The following is a 16,376-nucleotide window of genomic DNA, read 5'->3' as shown; positions in this document are numbered from 1 at the left end:
GGGAATAAGGTGGGCAAAAGTGGCCTCAAGTTGCCCTTGACTGAACTGATATCTTACCACTTGTGAACAGTCAGCAGTGACCAGTCATTCTCAGTGTCATTCCTAGACTGACTTTTGGTCCTTCTTTCATTCAAAAAATATTGAGCAAGCAGGGTAGCAAGAAGTGTGACATGATTTTGGTAGGAATACTTTTGCCCCTCCACACAAGACTCTAGCTCCACAGAACCTGAGTAATTGGGTCTCTAAGTCTGTTTTTACTTTGTGGTCTTCCAGCCGGGTGACAGATCTTGTAAACCAACAACAAACCTTGGAGGAGAAGATGCGAGAAGACCGGGACAGCCTGGTGGAGAGATTGCACCGTCAGACTGCCGAGTATTCTGCATTCAAGCTAGAGAATGAGAGGCTGAAGGTCTGTAGTGGGATCTAGGAATGGTGTGGTTGGATGGAGATAGTCTGATGGCTTTGCACACACGGTTTCCCACCAGAGATGGGCAAGAGGGCCTGCAGGATGAAGAGGGAGGCTCTTGAGTCAGAAAAGCCCAGAGTCAAGTCCTGACTACTTCCTAGCTCTGGGACCTGGGCAAGACCTTCTTTCTTTCTTTCTTTTTTGAGGTTCGGGGGCCAGGGATTGAACCCAGGACCTTGTAAGTGGGAAGCCAGCATTCAATCGCTGAGCCACGACTCGCCTAAGTTGGTTTATTCATTGTTTGCTTATTGTTTGTTTTTAGGAGGCACCAGGGTACAAAATCTGGGACCTCCCATGTGGGAAGCAGGCACTCAACCATTTGAACCAGATCCACTCCCCAACATTTCATTTTTTGTTTCTTCAGTTTCCTTATGGTGGGAGGAATGAGATCCCTGTTAGAATGTGGTAGGGCCTGTGAAATGCACTATGAGTTTGAGGTTAATGTTTATGCTCCTGGGACACTCTTCGCTCCTGTCACATGCATTAATTCTCATTTCAACCTCCCGACCTCCTAGTAATGTGATTCTCATCTCCATTTTTTTTTTTTTTAAGATTTATTTTGTTTATTCCCCCACCCCACCCCCTGTTGTCTGCTCTCTGTGTCTATTTGTTGTGTATTCTTCTGTGTCTGCTTGTATTCTCATTAGGTGGCTCCAGGAACCGATCCTGGAACCTTCTGGAGTGGGAGAGAGGCGATCATTCTCTTGTGCCACCTCAGCTTCTTGATTTGCTGCTTCTCTTATTATCTCTTCTCTGTGTCTCTTTTTGTTGCATCATCTTGTTGTGCCAGTTCTGCCTGTGTGCCAGCTTGCCACATGGGCTAACTTGCTTTCACCAGGAGGCTCTGGGCATCGAACCCTGGACCTCCTATATGGTAGATGGGAGCCCAATTGCTTGAGCCATATTCGCTTCCCTCTCATCTCCATTTTATAGAATAAGGAAACAGGCTTAGAAGGAGGTCAGGTTTCTGGCTAGACTCCGCCTTAGGAAGTTGGGATTGTAATCCAAGTCTGACCTGGAGCCCTTGTTCTTAACCACTTGGTTTACACCCTTCCAGCATGCCAGGGGCATGCCAGGATTGATCTTGTTTTTTTTTTTTTTATCTGTACAGTAACATTTAGGCTTAATTTTTAAATGAATTTTTTGGTAACAAAGATTGATTTTAAGGAATTGCAACATTAGGAAAAGTTCACAAATTTTAGAATTTTCATTAAGTGAGCACATTTTGTATATCAATCACATTGGTCAAAAATAAATCCTAACTTGTTAAAGCTGTATACCCCAGGACAGTTTAACCTAAGGGCTAAGTGTACCATTGATCTTTTTTTTAATCCAGTGCTACTCATGAATAATGTAAATGCTTGTTTTCTTTATGAGATAAAGAGAGCCCTAGGGTGCTCTGAATCTGTACGTGTTATTGTCATAAAATGCATACTGTCAAAACAAAAAAAAATAAAAAATAAACCCTAACTTTTGCCTAAGCTCAGCTTTGGTAGACATTGCCGAACAGTAGAGTATTTGTGCCAGCCCCACTCCTGCTGAGGTAGCTCTCACCCTTCTATCACCATGGATTGGTTTATTTCTTTATAGACAGATTTTTATTGTAGCTACATTTGTATAGTTTATATACTCTTGTTGCTGGTTTCTTTTGTTCAACAATACGTTTGTGAGAGACATCTATGTTATCTGCAGCAGTTTATTCATTCTCATTGCTCACTGATATCCCATTATATGGATACACCATAATGTATTTATCCATTCAACTATTGCTGGACATTTGGGTTTTCCTCATAGTGCTGTTATGATTATCTTTTACATCTTTCAGTACAGGGTATATATATGCATTTTAATTGGTTATATACTTCAGAGTAGAATTGTTAGGTCATTAGGTAGCATGCATAAGTTCAAATTTATACACCTTTCAGCAATTTGTGAGAGTTACAGTTGCTCCGTGTCTCCTCAGCAACACTTGGTGTTATCAATCTTTTTATTTAATTTTAGCCATTCTGGTGGGAATGTAATAGCATCTCATTTGTATAGTGCAGTTGGATAAATTGAAAACAACCCTCAAGTCTAACAATAGAATATTATTCTTTTCACATCAGTGAAGTGTAATGTATTGTGGCCATACAAAATGACACTTGTAGAAGTGTATTTTCTTAAGTATTATAATTGTAAAATGTGCTTGTGATAAAAGTTTAAAACACTATAGAAACATATAGAAGTGAAGGTCTCTGGCAATCCCATTTCCTAGAGATAGGCACTGCTAACAGTGATGTGTATTTTTCTAGTTTTTTTTCCTCTCCAATACTAAAATACATACATACTCAAGCACATACATATCCATCCATCCATTATTCTGTAGCTTTTTCTCATTTAACCACATTTAATGGTCATATCTCTTAAATGACTGCTTATTGTTGGTTGCACTGTATTGAAATCCTATGATTTATTTATTTATCCATGTGCTAAGGTGGGCCTTTTGGGTTATAGGATGGTATATTTTCACTTGCGTAGAAGCTCATCACATATTTTTCTTTTAAGATTTTATTTATTTATTTATTTCTACCCCCCCACACACACACACAGTTGTCTGCTCTCTGTGTCCATTCTCTGTGTGTTCTTCTGTGACTGCTTCTATCCTTATCAGCAGTACCGGAAATCTGTGTTTCTTTTTGGTGTGTCATCTTGTTGTGTCAGCTCTCCGTGTGTGTGGCACCATTCCTGGGCAGGTTGCACTTTCTTTCATGCTGGGCAGCTCTCCTTACGGGGTGCACTCCTTGCATGTGGGGCTCCCCTACACGGGGGACAACCCTGTGTGACATAGCACTCCTTGTGCACATCAGTACTGCGCATGGGCCAGCTCCACACCAGTCAAGGAGGCCCGGGGTTTGAACTGCAGATCTCCCATGTGGTAGGTGGACGCCCTATCCATTGGGCCAAGTCCGCTTCCCACATATTGTTATAAAAATAAAAAAACAGCTACATAGCTATAGCTCTATAGCCTTATAACAACGCATTATGTATTATGATTTGTTTTTCTTGCTCTCATCTCCATTTTCTTTGGTAATTATGTATTGTTTTTGTAATAAGCTAAAAAGAAACTGATGTCATTTACTTTTATCTATCTTTACTTGAGTTGGTCATTTTTGGAGTCTAACCCTGTTGCCTCTCTGAGGAAAAACGTTGGTGTGGATTTGAATAGGGGGTGTTCCTCTGACAGCCTCTTGGGGTTGAGGGTGGGGTGACTACCTGATGCCAAACCTTCCTGTTGGTTACTCATGAGCCACCTCTTCTAGGCTAGTTTTGCCCCAATGGAGGACAAACTCAATCAGGCGCATATCGAGGTCCAACAGCTGAAGGCATCGGTTAAGAACTACGAGGGAATGATTGACAACTATAAGAGTCAGGTAAGCCTTTCAGGTACCCCGGTCCTTTGAGGACGGCATTACCCCTTGTTCTCAGGCTGGGATGCTCACCATGATTCCTCTCCCAGGAAGGGGGGTTAGGTGTAGAAGGTGTTTTTCACCAAAACTTGGCTCTGCCCAAGATGGCCTGATGCATTGTTGGTCCCTAGGTGATGAAGACCAGGTTGGAGGCTGATGAAGTGGCTGCCCAGCTGGAACGCTGTGACAAAGAGAACAAGATCCTTAAAGATGAGATGAACAAAGAGATTGAAGCGGTACTGTTAACCTTCCTTGCTTTCTTCCCCTACCTGACAGAACTGAGTCTGTCCCTTTTGTTTGCCTTTGATCCTCCCGGATTCAGATAACAAAGATTTAACTGATTTTCTTATTGGTGTGCTGATGCACTCTACCAAGTGGGTGCTTTCTCCTTTCTCTCTTTCTTGTCTCCTCTCTGGTCTCTCTCATGTGGCTGTATCACATTTTTTCCCTCATGGTTTTCTTCTTACTTTAGTTAAAAAAAAACAAAACAAAAAAACTCTGCTTAGATCATCCAAGTGGATTCACTTCCTTAGGTACGCCAGGTCTTAGGTGAGTCTACTTAATTCTGTGTTGTGCCTTTATTTTGTGCCAACCAAAAAATATGCCTCCCATTCCTTTCCCCAAAGAGGCTGCTTCTTCCAGAGATAGTTTGGTTGTCCAGAATCAAAGGGCTTATCTTCATAGCAACCTTAGAGATGGGTTGAGTCCAGATGTGACCACTAACGTATTGCATAACCTTGGACAAGTTATTGCCCCTTATTAGTCTTTGGTCTCCTTGTAAGTATGAGAATGGAATAAGATCAGCTATTGTTTCTATCTTCGCCTCTGACATTCAATTTGGAAACACCATAGCATGGTGATTGTGTTCCTAGGGGTTTTGGAGTTAGAATAGATTTTAACCCTCCTCCTACCAATTTCTAGCATTTTTAGGTGAGGGAACTTGGGCAAGTGACTTTGCTTCCTTGATCCTTAGTGTCCTTAGATATGGTGATAACAGCACTTATAAGTAGATCTAAAAATTAATTGACACAATGCCTGGGCCCTGGTGTTTACCTCATGGGTTGTTATCTGATGACTGAATGAGTGCCAAGTGGCAAGTCAGGCCCAAGTATGTCCCCTCAGAGCAGCTGGATACCTGCTCCTGGCATACAGGGAGCACAGGGTACATTCCTGCCTGTACATTTCATAGGATCCCCTTCTCAACACTGAGGGCAGCCTTGCCCTAATGCCAATGGACTCTGCCTAGCCCCACCAGCAGCTGGGCCCTTCTCACCGGTGGGCTTTTCTCCCTTAATCCAGGCACGTAGGCAGTTCCAGTCCCAACTGGCTGACCTGCAGCAGCTGCCTGACATCCTCAAGATCACGGAGGCCAAGTTGGCAGAGTGCCAGGACCAGCTGCAGGGCTATGAGAGGAAGAACATTGACCTTACAGCCATCATATCAGACCTGCGCAGCCGGGTAAGGGACTGGCAGAAAGGGTCCCACGAACTGGCCCGAGCAGGGGCCCGCTTACCAAGATGAGCTGCTTGCACCCCAAGGGAGGACTACTTCCTTTTTCTTGGCTGCCGCTTTCTGAAAGGAGTGAGCTATCATCAGTGCTGTGAAATAAAAGTCTGGTGTGCCAAATGTTTTGTGTTTGCACATAGTGATTATAGTTATAGAAGCCGTCACTCGTTTGGAGTTCTTGGGCCCAGCCCTCCTGCTTTTGTCCCACCCCAGAGTGCTCCAAGTCTTCACTTGCCCTCCTGCCTTTTATAGCATTGCTGCTTTTCTCAGCTGCATACCCCCGGGCCATAAGACACAGCACACACCAAGCCATAGATCTTTTCTTCCAACTTTCCTCTTGCTTTAACTGCCTTTACTTACTCTTAACAGATCCATTGCCTGAGATTCTGTCCTGAAAGAGGACTCCCTTTCTCCCAGAAGCAATCTGCCTGTGGGTTACTGGAACCATGTCTGATTTGTCTAAGAAATTATTTGCCATTCATTCACAGTGTAACCTTGGGCAAAGCCCTTCTCCTCTCTTGACCTGTTTCCTTGTAATGATAATAAAGTAGCTACCAATTTTTGAGCACCTACACTGTACTTCATACTGAATAAACAGTTTACCAGCATTATCACATTTAATTCTCCCAGGAACTTTGTGAGGCGTAGGTATTTTTATCATAACCATCTTGTAGAAAGCAGCCCAAGGCATAGAGAGGAGAAGTAATTTCCTAAGGTCACAGACCTAACTACTTAATCAACAGGGACTAGAACCCAACCGGCTCTGTCTGGTTCCGAATCCCATGCTCTCAGCACTCTTAAATTGCCTGCCGCCTTTGTTGAACTTGAGCATTCCCAGGGCCTTTCAACTCTATTGAGACTTCTGCATAAAGATTATCTGGATATCTTCAAGATTTATTTTTTATTTCTCTCCCCTTTCCTGTCCCCCCCCCAACAGTTGTCTGCTCTCTGTGTCCATTTGCTGAGTGTTCTTCTGTGTCCGCTTGCATTCTTGTCAGAAGCATCAGGAATCTGTGTCTCTTTTTGTTGCGTCATCTTGCTGCGTCAGCTCTCCGTGTGTGCAGCGCATTCCTGGGCAGGCTGCACTTTTTTCACGCTGGGTGGCTCTTCTTACGGGGTGCACTCCTTGCGCGTGGGGCTCCCCTACGCGGGGACACCCCTGCGTGGCAGGGCACTCCTTGCATGCATCAGCACTGCGCATGGGCCAGCTCATCACACAGGTCAGGAAGCCCTGGGTTTGAACCTTGGACCTCCTATGTGGTAGGCGGATGCCCTACCTGTTAGGCCAAATCTACTTCCCTAGATATCTTCTTAAACTTGTTAGTTTAAAAGTATCAACATATTTCCTATTGCCTTGCCTGTAGTTGTCCCTAGTTAAAAAAGAATGAAATCAGCAGTATTGACACATAATCAGTAAAGACACAAACTTCATGGTGTGTTGTGGGCTGGTTAGGTCTACCATCTGCTTCTGCCTTCTTGTACCTGTCCTGGGAGGCCTCTGAGTGGCCTCACCTGATCAAGAAAGTATCATCGGGGTTCCCCACCATCAAACCTCACTTCTCTTGCTGTGGGAAAGCCTTCAGTCTCGGGAGTTGGGCCTAACCTATCCCTGCTCTCCTCTCTCCTCTAGGTTGCATTGAGACTTGGATGCCTGCTGAGGGCAGCGTGCCTCTTGCCTGGGTGTGGATAACAGGTCATAGGGAAAAGGGAGGGCTGTACTGGGAAGTTCTTTCAAAAACCAGTCTGTGTTCCTGTCATTTTAGATCGAACATCAGGGGGACAAGCTGGAGATGGCGAGAGAAAAACATCAGGCTTCCCAGAAGGAAAATAAACAGCTGAGTCTGAAAGTGGATGAATTGGAGAGGTTAGAGGCACTTGGTCCCATCTCTGTCATCTTCCTAGGACCTGAGACTTTCAGCCACTTAGCTGCTTTGTGCTTAGTGTGCTAAAGTATTTGAGGGACTCAAGGCCCTGGAAGGTACTAGGCAGACCTCAGAGGAAAAGCTGTTTCCATTTCAGTGGTAAGCATTATGGGAGAGTGGATGGTGGTGTCTTGGCTGGGGGGAACGCTCCATACAGTGTCATCAAGATCAGACCACCTTTAAGCATCAGAGAGATGTGCTTCGTCCAAGCAGGGCCTGATTTGAATGGAGCAACCAGAACACTGTGGTGGGGACAATTCCCACTCATTCTGCCCTTTGTTTCTGATCCTTCTTCCCCAGGACCTTTTGGTTCTGACTCTTCTCTGTTACTTATGGATTGTTGGAGGCAGTCCAAAGTGAAGAGTACATCTTTAGTAATCAGAAGCCCTGGCCTTGAGTCCCAGCTCTGCCACCTAACCTGCGTTGTGATCTTGAGCAAATCATGTAACCCCTTTTTGAATCTTGGTTTCCTCATCTTGATAAAGGGATCAAGGTAGGAATAGTAATGTAGCTCATGGGATTATTATGAGTCTTCAACTTATATTCCTTGTAAAGTTCTTAGCCCACTCCCTGACACAGAGAAATGCTTAATATATGTTATCTGATATTATTTCAATTTTAAATATGAGGAAACAGGCTCCAGGGGAGGTTATGTGACTTGCCCAAGGTCACACAGCCAATACCTGTCAAAGCTGCAACTTATACCCATGCCTCTCTTCCTTAAAAGTTTGTGTTAGCATCTGTAAAATAAGGGCTAGAGACCTCTGACACAAATCCCTCCCTCAGTTTCAGAGCTGAAGGGCTTGAGGTCCTAAGCGACTCACCACACTGTCCAGGATAGTGTGTACTTGAACCAGGTGATCTCTTTCTGGACTCTACCTCTACTCTACACTGCAGGCTTTGAGGATGCAGCTGGATACAGCAGAACTTGCAGAGCTCCTTAAATTAGAAGGTGTTCTAGAAGCACAGGGGTGGGGGACAGTGTGTGCACATTGGATAGTCACCATTGCTCCATGGCTGGCCATATAAGATGCTGAGTGGCCTACAGAAGTCCCTTTGCTGAGGGTGGCAGCAGTGAATGGTAGAAGTTGAGGGCATGGGTTTTGGAGACGACCTACCAATTGTGATGAACCTTGGGCCAATGGCTTCACCGTTCTGAGGCTCAATTTCTTCATCTGTAAAATGGGGAAAATAAATAGTACCCATCTCCTTGAGCTGCAAGGTATATTCCTTGTAATGTTTTGCATACTTAGCACAGTCCACAGTAAGTTTATGCTTGGTTTTCCCACTCTTCATACTCTAACCAGCTGCTCCAGTTGCACGGTTCCTTGGCTTTCTTGCTGATCTGCTGATCTCTTTGGATTATTCCTCTGGCTCCTTGGAGATTGTCGGCATGATGAGAGCCCCAATCCAGGGTGGCTGGTGGCCCCCTGATGGGGTGGAACAGGACAGGTGGGGGCTGTGAGGAAGATCTGATTGAGTGCTTTCACCTAGGAAACTGGAGGCGACCAGTGCCCAGAATATCGAGTTTCTACAGGTGATTGCCAAGAGAGAGGAGGCAATCCACCAGTCCCAGCTGCGGCTGGAGGAGAAAACACGGGAATGTGGAGCCCTGGCAAGGCAGTTGGAGAGTGCCATTGAAGATGCCAGGAGGCAGGTTAGTCTCAAGTTCCTAACTAACAAGCTCTGTTACCCTGTGTAAGTTATCTAACCTCTCTGAGCCTTTTTTCCCCATCTGAAAAATGGGCATAGTGCCTCATGAAATTGTTGTAAGGACCAAATGAGTAACTATTTTAAAGCATTGGTCTCTTTAGTTTCCTCCTGCCATGAGCTTCCAGAGGAATTTTTTCACACTGAGATATGCAAATCTGTGAGGCCAGATAGAGTGGCCCAACTTCCTTTTTGCAAGGTGCTCCCCATATTGGGTAAGACAGCCCCACTTCTTGCTTTCTATATAGGTGGAACAAACCAAGGAACATGCACTCTCCAAGGAGCGAACAGCCCAGAACAAAATCCTGGACCTTGAGACCCAGCTGAGCAGGACCAAAACTGAGCTCAGCCAGCTGCGGCGGAGCCGTGACGATGTGAGTCATCCTGGTAGGCTGGGGACTGTAAGACAAGGAAGAGGACTAAGATTTTAGCCATCTTTGGGGTCTCAGAGCAATGTATTTTGTTGTTGCTTTTATGACTATGACATGCTTTTATGTTCCTCCAATTTCTGTTGCTTGAGGTTATCTCAGGCAGATCATTCCATTTTTTTTAAACAGCTTTTTAAAGATACCATTTTCATATCATAAAATTTACCCACTTAAATTGTACAATTTGGTGACTTGTAATATATTCAAAGTTGTGCAATTATCACCACAGTCTAAGTTTAGAATGTATTTATCACCCCAAAAAGAAAACTCAATTTCCATTAGCAAGCACTCCCATTTATTCCCCCAGGTGTTGACAACCCTCTTTTTTTTTTTTTTTAATGTATTCATTTCTTTAAAAAGTTTATTTATTTTTTATTTTTTTGGTCTTGAGAAAATTTGATCCATAACTTTAAATAAAGCTAACATTTTTTTTCCACTTCTCAAGTAAATGTACTGCATACATATAAAATTTTTTTTGACTCATACAATATGTTACACATTATATTTGGTTCATAGTAACACATATAGTAAATCATACAGTATTTGTCCTTTTGTGTGTGGCTTGCTTCACTTATAATATCCTCCAGGTTCATCAATGTTGCCATATGCTTTACGATTTCATTTCTTCTTACAGCTGGTGAGAATACACCACAGTTTGTTTACCCATTCATCCATTGATGGACACCTGGGTTGTTTCCAACTTTGGGCAATTGTGAATAATATCTCTTTGAACATCTGCATGCAGATGTCTGTTCGTGTCACTGCTCTCAGTTCTTCTGGGTATATACCCAGTAGTGGTATTGCAGGGTCATGTGGCAAGTCTATAGTCAGCTTCTTTAGGAACTGCTGAACAGTCCTCCATAGTGGCTGTACTTCATCATTCCCACCAGTAGTGAATAAGTGTTCCTATTTCTCTACATCCTCTCCAACACTTGTAATTCTCTGTCTTTTTAATAGTGACCATTCTTTTTTTTTTTTTTTAAAGATTTATTTATTTAATTCCCCCACCTCTCCCCCAGTTGTCTGTTCTCTGTGTCTATTTTGCTTCGTCTTGTTTCTTTGTCCACTTCTGTTGTCGTCAGCGGCACGGGAAGTGTGGGCGGCGCCATTCCTGGGCAGGCTGCACTTTCTTTCGCGCTGGGCGGCTCTCCTTTCGGGGTGCACTCCTTGCGCGTGGGGCTCCCCTACAAGGGGACACCACTGCGTGGCATGGCACTCCTTGCGCGCATCAGCACTGCCCATGGGCCAGCTCCACAGAGGTCAAGGAGGCCCGGGGTTTGAACCGCGGACCTCCCATGTGGTAGACGGATGCCCTAACCACTGGACCAAGTCCAATTTCCCCAATAGTGGTCATTCTGATAGGTGTGAAATGATATCTCATTGTAGTTTTGATTTGCATTTCCCTAATCATTAGTGATGTGGAGCATTTCTTCATGTGTTTTTTTCCATTTGTATTTCTTATTTGGACAAATATCTATTCAAGTCCTTTGCCCATTTTTTAATTGGGTCATTTGTCTTTTTATTGTTGAGTTGTAACATCTCTTTATATATCCTGGATATTAAACCATTATAGGATATATCATTTCCAAATATTTTCTCCCATTGAGTTGGCTGCCCTTTCACCCTTCTGACAAAGTCCTGTGAGGTGCAAAAGTATTTAATTTTGAGGAGGTCCCATTTATCTAATTTTTCTTTGTTGCACGTGCTTTGGTTGTAAGGTCCAAGAAATCACCACCAGTGTTCTGTATATGCCTGTTAGGTCTAACTCATTGATCATATTGTTCAAGTTCTCTGTTTCCTTGTTGATTTTCTGTCTAGTTGTTCTATCTAATAATGTGAATGGAGTGTTCAAGTCTCTAACGATTATTTTAGAGATGTCTATTGCCCCCTTCAGTTTTGCCAGAGTTGTCTCACGTATTTTGGGGCAGCCTGGTTAAGTGCATAGATATTTATGACTGTTATTATCTTCCTGGTGGATTGTCCCTTTTATTAATATATAATGGACTTCTGTATGTCTTATTACTTTTTTGCATTTAATTTGTTTTGTCTGATATTAGTATAGCTACCCCTGCTCTTTTTTGGTTACTATTTGCATGGAGTATCTTTTCCAACCTTTAACTTTCAGTTGTTTTTTAATACCTGAGTCTTAAGATGAGTTTCTTGTAAGCAGCATATGGATGGTTCATGTTTTTTTAATCCATTCTGTCAGCCTGTATCTTTTGATTGGGGTGTTTAATCCATTTACATTCAGTGATATGACTGTAAATGCACTATTTACTTCCACCATTTTATTCTTTGGTTTTCATATATCATATCATATTTTTGTCTATCTTTTTACTCTTTCAGTTATCTTCTGAGGAATTTGGACTGGAATCCTTTTTTTTGCACTACAGTATTTTTTATTTAGTTTACAGATAGATTCTATGAAGTACAGTTTGCAGAAAGAAAATGTTTAGTGCTATTTACATTTGTTTTAAAACTCTGCTCCATATAAACCTAATTCTGATCAGTATAAACATGTATTTTCCTAGGTCTACTGCATATAAAGCCTTTTCATCAAAGCATTAACAATGAATAACCTGATTACAGTTAAACAAAGCTGACTGTCTGAAACTATTTATGCTGACTGTTCGCAAGGGCCATGGACACTCAAATACAGAACATAATGTCAGCCTGTAACTTCATTTTTATAAAGGTTAAAGTTATTTACATGGACTATTCTATATATTACAATACTACATGCCAATCTGTATTTATGTTCTATAGTTAGGTATGTTCTAAGTTTTTCATTAAATATATTCTACACATATTTTAATTTCACTCAGGAAATATCCTCGCCAACACATTATTATTTCATAGCCATCCTAGTGGGTATGGAGGGGGTGACATCTTGTGGTTTTGATTTACATTTCCCCAGTGACTAATGATGTTGAGCATCTTTTCATGTGCTTACTGATTATTTGCATATCTTCTTTGGAGAAATGCCTATTCAAGTTCTTTGTTCATTTAAAAAATTGGGTTATCTGCCTCTTTATTGCTGAATTGTAAGAGTTTTTAAAAATATTCTAGATACAAATTTCTTAACTGATACATGATTTGCAAATATTTTCTTCCATTCAGTGTGTTGTCATTTCACTTTCTTGATGATGTCCTTTGATTTTTTTCTTTTGTCATTTCTGTTTTTAAAGTCATTGCTAAGAATCCATGCCTAACTTCAGGTCACAAAGATTTATTCTTTTGTTTTCTTCTCAGAGTTTTATATTTTTAGCTCTTACATTTGGGTCTGTGACCCATTTTGAGTTAATTTTTGTTTATGATTTGAGATCGGGGTCCAACTTCATTCTTTTGCATGTGGTTAGCCAATTGTCCCAGTACCAGTTCTTAAAAAATTATTCTTTCTCCACTGAATTGTCTTAGCATCCTTGTCTAATATCAATTGACCATTAATATATAAAGGTTTATTTCTAGACTCTCAAATTTATTGCATTGATCTATATGTCTGTCTTTATGCCAGTAGCACAGTCTTGATTATTGTAGCTTTGTAGTGAACTTTAAATTGGTTAAGTGTAAAAAAAAAAAAAAAAAAAAAATTGGTTAAGTGTGAGTCCTCCAAATTTTTTTCAAGATTGTTTGACTATTCTGGGTCTCTTGAATTTCCATGTGAATTTTGGGGTCAGCTTATCAATTTCTGGAAATGAGCCAGCTGAGATTTTGATAGGGATTGTATTCAATCTGTAAATCAGCTGGGGACTATTGGCATCTTAATAGTATTAAGTCTTCTGATCCATGAACACAGGACATCTTGATATGTATGTAAGTTTTCTTTAATTTCTTTCATCGATGTTTTATAGTTTTCAGTGTAAAAGTCATGCATGTCTTTTGTTTAATTTATTCCTAAGTATTTTATTCTTTTTGATGCTGTTTTAGTTTTCTGGCTGCTAAAACCAACACCATGCAGTAGATTGACTTGAACCACAGGAATTTATTGGCTTATGGTTTTAAGGCTAGGATAAATCCAAAACCAAGGCATCATCAAGGTGATGCTTTCTCCCTAAAGTGTGACAATGGGGGTCTGACTGCCAGCACTCCTTGGTCGTTGGCTTTTCTGTCCCATGGCAGTGCTCATGATCAGTTTTTCCTGGCTTCTCTTTTCTCTTCAGGGTTCTGTTGACTTCTAGCTTCTAGTTATTCCCTATGGCTTTCTCTTCTCTCTGTGAATGGGCCATATCTTAACTGAAGTAACCTCATCAAAAGGTCCTATTTTTAAGAGTTCCCACCCAAAAGATGAAGTTTAAGAATATGTTTTTTTTTTAAGGGTACATAGCTCTAAGTCACCACAGATGCTGTTGTAAGATCCTATATTATCATTTCAGTTTAAACCTTAATTTCATTTTCTCTCATCCCCTCAGCTCGGGCTTGACCTGAGACTTGAGATACTTGCATGGCAGAGGTTCTATGATTCACTCTGCCTCTCCTGTTTCCTCCTGGTTATAGGTCCTCCAGGTGTGGGGATTGGAAGGGTGATTGTTTTACCACTACACTCTACCCTCTGGACCTCAAAAAGACATGTTCTTTCTATATGCAAAATACATTCACTCCATCACAGTATCCCAAAGCCATTTCAGTAACAATATAAGTAAAATAAAGTCTCATCAAAATCGGTTATAGGTGTGGGTCTCTCCTGGAGCACATTTCCCCTCAGTTTCTAATATACAATGGATGGACAGTCATAGGATAAACATTCTCATTCCCATAGGGTCCCAAACAATTCTGAAACCCTGTTGGGCATATCCATTAGATTTCAAGGTCTGAGAGTCATCTATAGATGGATGTTTTGTCCTTTGGGTCTGATGGAGTGGCAGCCCCCACCCTTTTCAAGTGCTTGCTTAGCTGCCTTGCCTTCCCCAAATACTGGGATGAAGGTTCTATTCTCTTCAAGCATTGGAATGGTGGCCAGACTCTAGGCTCTACTGTAATCAAGGCATCTGAGAAAACTGGGTAGTAATACTCTTCCTGAATAGCACAGTGAAAGACCCACCCTCTCCAAGTACAGGGACATACTCACCCTTTCCACACATTGGTGGGCTCACTCTCTTGGCCTGAGAAGATGTTTTTGGTTCAGACCTCAGCTTCCATGGTTCTGCCTTTGAAGTCATTTTTCCAGTCTGTCCCTTTAGTCCAGGCTAGCAGTTAGGTTCGCATGTAGTACACAGGGGTCCAAATCATCAGAAAAAACTTTCCACAAATACTTTCTGGATAATTGCATTTCCAATCCTGACTTGCACTAAAAAGTCTGAATGGATCTATGTTCAGTTAAAGCCTCAGATGGAGCACTATTCTCTGGGGACTTGCTTTCCCAAGTGGCACTTTTTATATTTAATTTGGAAATTTCACCTAAATACCCAAGCTTATTACATTCAAATTCTACTTTCCATCTGACATCAAGGGCTCAAATTTGCCAAGTTCTCTGCCATTTTTAAAACCAGGATCACCTTTCATCCAGTGTACAATGATAGATTCATCATTTCTGTCTACAGCCTCATTGGAAGTACCTTTAGCATCCCTATTTCTACCTTCAGAGCAATCCAGACCTTTTCTGTGAAGTACCTCTTATTCTTCCAGCCTTTACCTGTTACTGGATGACTCTGGTTTCTGGGCTTCTAGGTTCTTGGCTTATGTCACATAAAAGAATTTAAGGACACATTATAGGGTAGGCAACAGAGTGAAGAGTTTATTAAGAAACAAAATGAGAAAAGTACACAGTCTGAGGCATGGACTGCAGGTGCACTGCAGGTGCACTGCAGGATGAGTTGCACACACAGGGCCTTTTTTTTTTTTTTTTTGCGCTGGGTGGCTCTCCTTCCAGGGCGCACTCCTTACGCATGGGGACACCCCTGCGTGGCAGGGCACTCCTTGCGTGCATCAGCACTGCGCATGGGCCAGCTCCACACGGGTCAAGGAGGCCTGGGGTTTGAACCATGCACCTCCCATGTGGTAGACGGATGCCCTAACCACTGGGCCAAGTCCGCTGCCCACAGGGCCTTTTTAAAGTCTTTGGTCCTCTCCCTTGATGATGTTGAAGGGAAGCCCCAGCTGTTTGCTTTTCTGATTGGTTGCCTCACCTGTCAGTTCTAAAGTGCCAATGGTGAGGCCTTTTAGGGTATCTGGGGCTTTCCTTCTTGTTCCAAATGAGAGCCTCATGGCTGAGGTCTCATGAGATCCCTCAGGAGGTTTCCATGAGAGGTTTCACAGACATATGGTTTGTCAGCCATGTTGTCTGTCAACCTCAATTGCCTTCCCCCTTTCACTATACTAACTTGCTTCATACCCATTACCCAATTACAAAGCCATTTCTACATTTTTGTTATTTGCAATAGCAGCATTCCGCTCTTCTGGAATCAAAATCTGTTCTAGTTTGCCATGCTGCTGAATGCAGGTAACATGAAATGGGTTGGCCTAACAATGGGAATTTTTTTTTTTAATTAATTTATTTATTTCTTCCCCCTGCCCCCATTTGTCTGCTCTCTGTATCCATTCACTATACGTTCTTCTGTGTCCACTTGTATTCTCATCAGGCGGCACTGGAAATCTGTGTCTCTTTTTGTTGTGTCATCTTGCTGTGTCAACTCTTCGTGTGTGTGGTACCACTCATGGGCAGGCTGTGGTTTCACGCAGGGCAGCTCTCATTGAGCAGGGGCCACTCTTTGCGTGGGGGGTACCCTTACGCAGGGGCATCCCTGCATGGGCTGGCATTCCTTGCGTGCAGCACACTGCGCGTGGCCCCGCTCGCTACACAAGCCAGGAGCCTCTGGGTATCAAACCTTTGGCCCTCCCATATGGTAGGCAGACACCCTACCTGTTGAGCCACATCCACTTCCCAACAATGGGAATTTATTAG

The 16,376-nt window shown here is 42.5% G+C and overlaps 1 protein-coding gene across 20 annotated transcripts in view; it reads left to right on the top strand.

Annotated features, from left to right (window-relative positions):
• Positions 1–16,376, top strand: part of ODF2 (outer dense fiber of sperm tails 2) — a 38,958-nt gene that overhangs the window by 20,512 nt on the left and 2,070 nt on the right. For all 20 annotated transcript variants that reach the window (XM_058302306.2, XM_004476430.4, XM_071216950.1 and 17 more), the window contains 7 exons: positions 274–409; positions 3,766–3,876; positions 4,044–4,148; positions 5,212–5,370; positions 7,182–7,282; positions 8,835–8,997; positions 9,299–9,424. In XM_058302306.2, the coding sequence (XP_058158289.1) occupies positions 274–409; positions 3,766–3,876; positions 4,044–4,148; positions 5,212–5,370; positions 7,182–7,282; positions 8,835–8,997; positions 9,299–9,424 (901 nt within the window). The remainder of the gene's footprint in view (positions 1–273; positions 410–3,765; positions 3,877–4,043; positions 4,149–5,211; positions 5,371–7,181; positions 7,283–8,834; positions 8,998–9,298; positions 9,425–16,376) is intronic.

Source organism: Dasypus novemcinctus, chromosome 8, assembly GCF_030445035.2.
Source record: "Dasypus novemcinctus isolate mDasNov1 chromosome 8, mDasNov1.1.hap2, whole genome shotgun sequence".
In the NCBI taxonomy this organism is placed as follows: Eukaryota; Metazoa; Chordata; class Mammalia; order Cingulata; family Dasypodidae; genus Dasypus; species Dasypus novemcinctus.
This window is presented reverse-complemented; position numbering and strand designations above follow the sequence as displayed.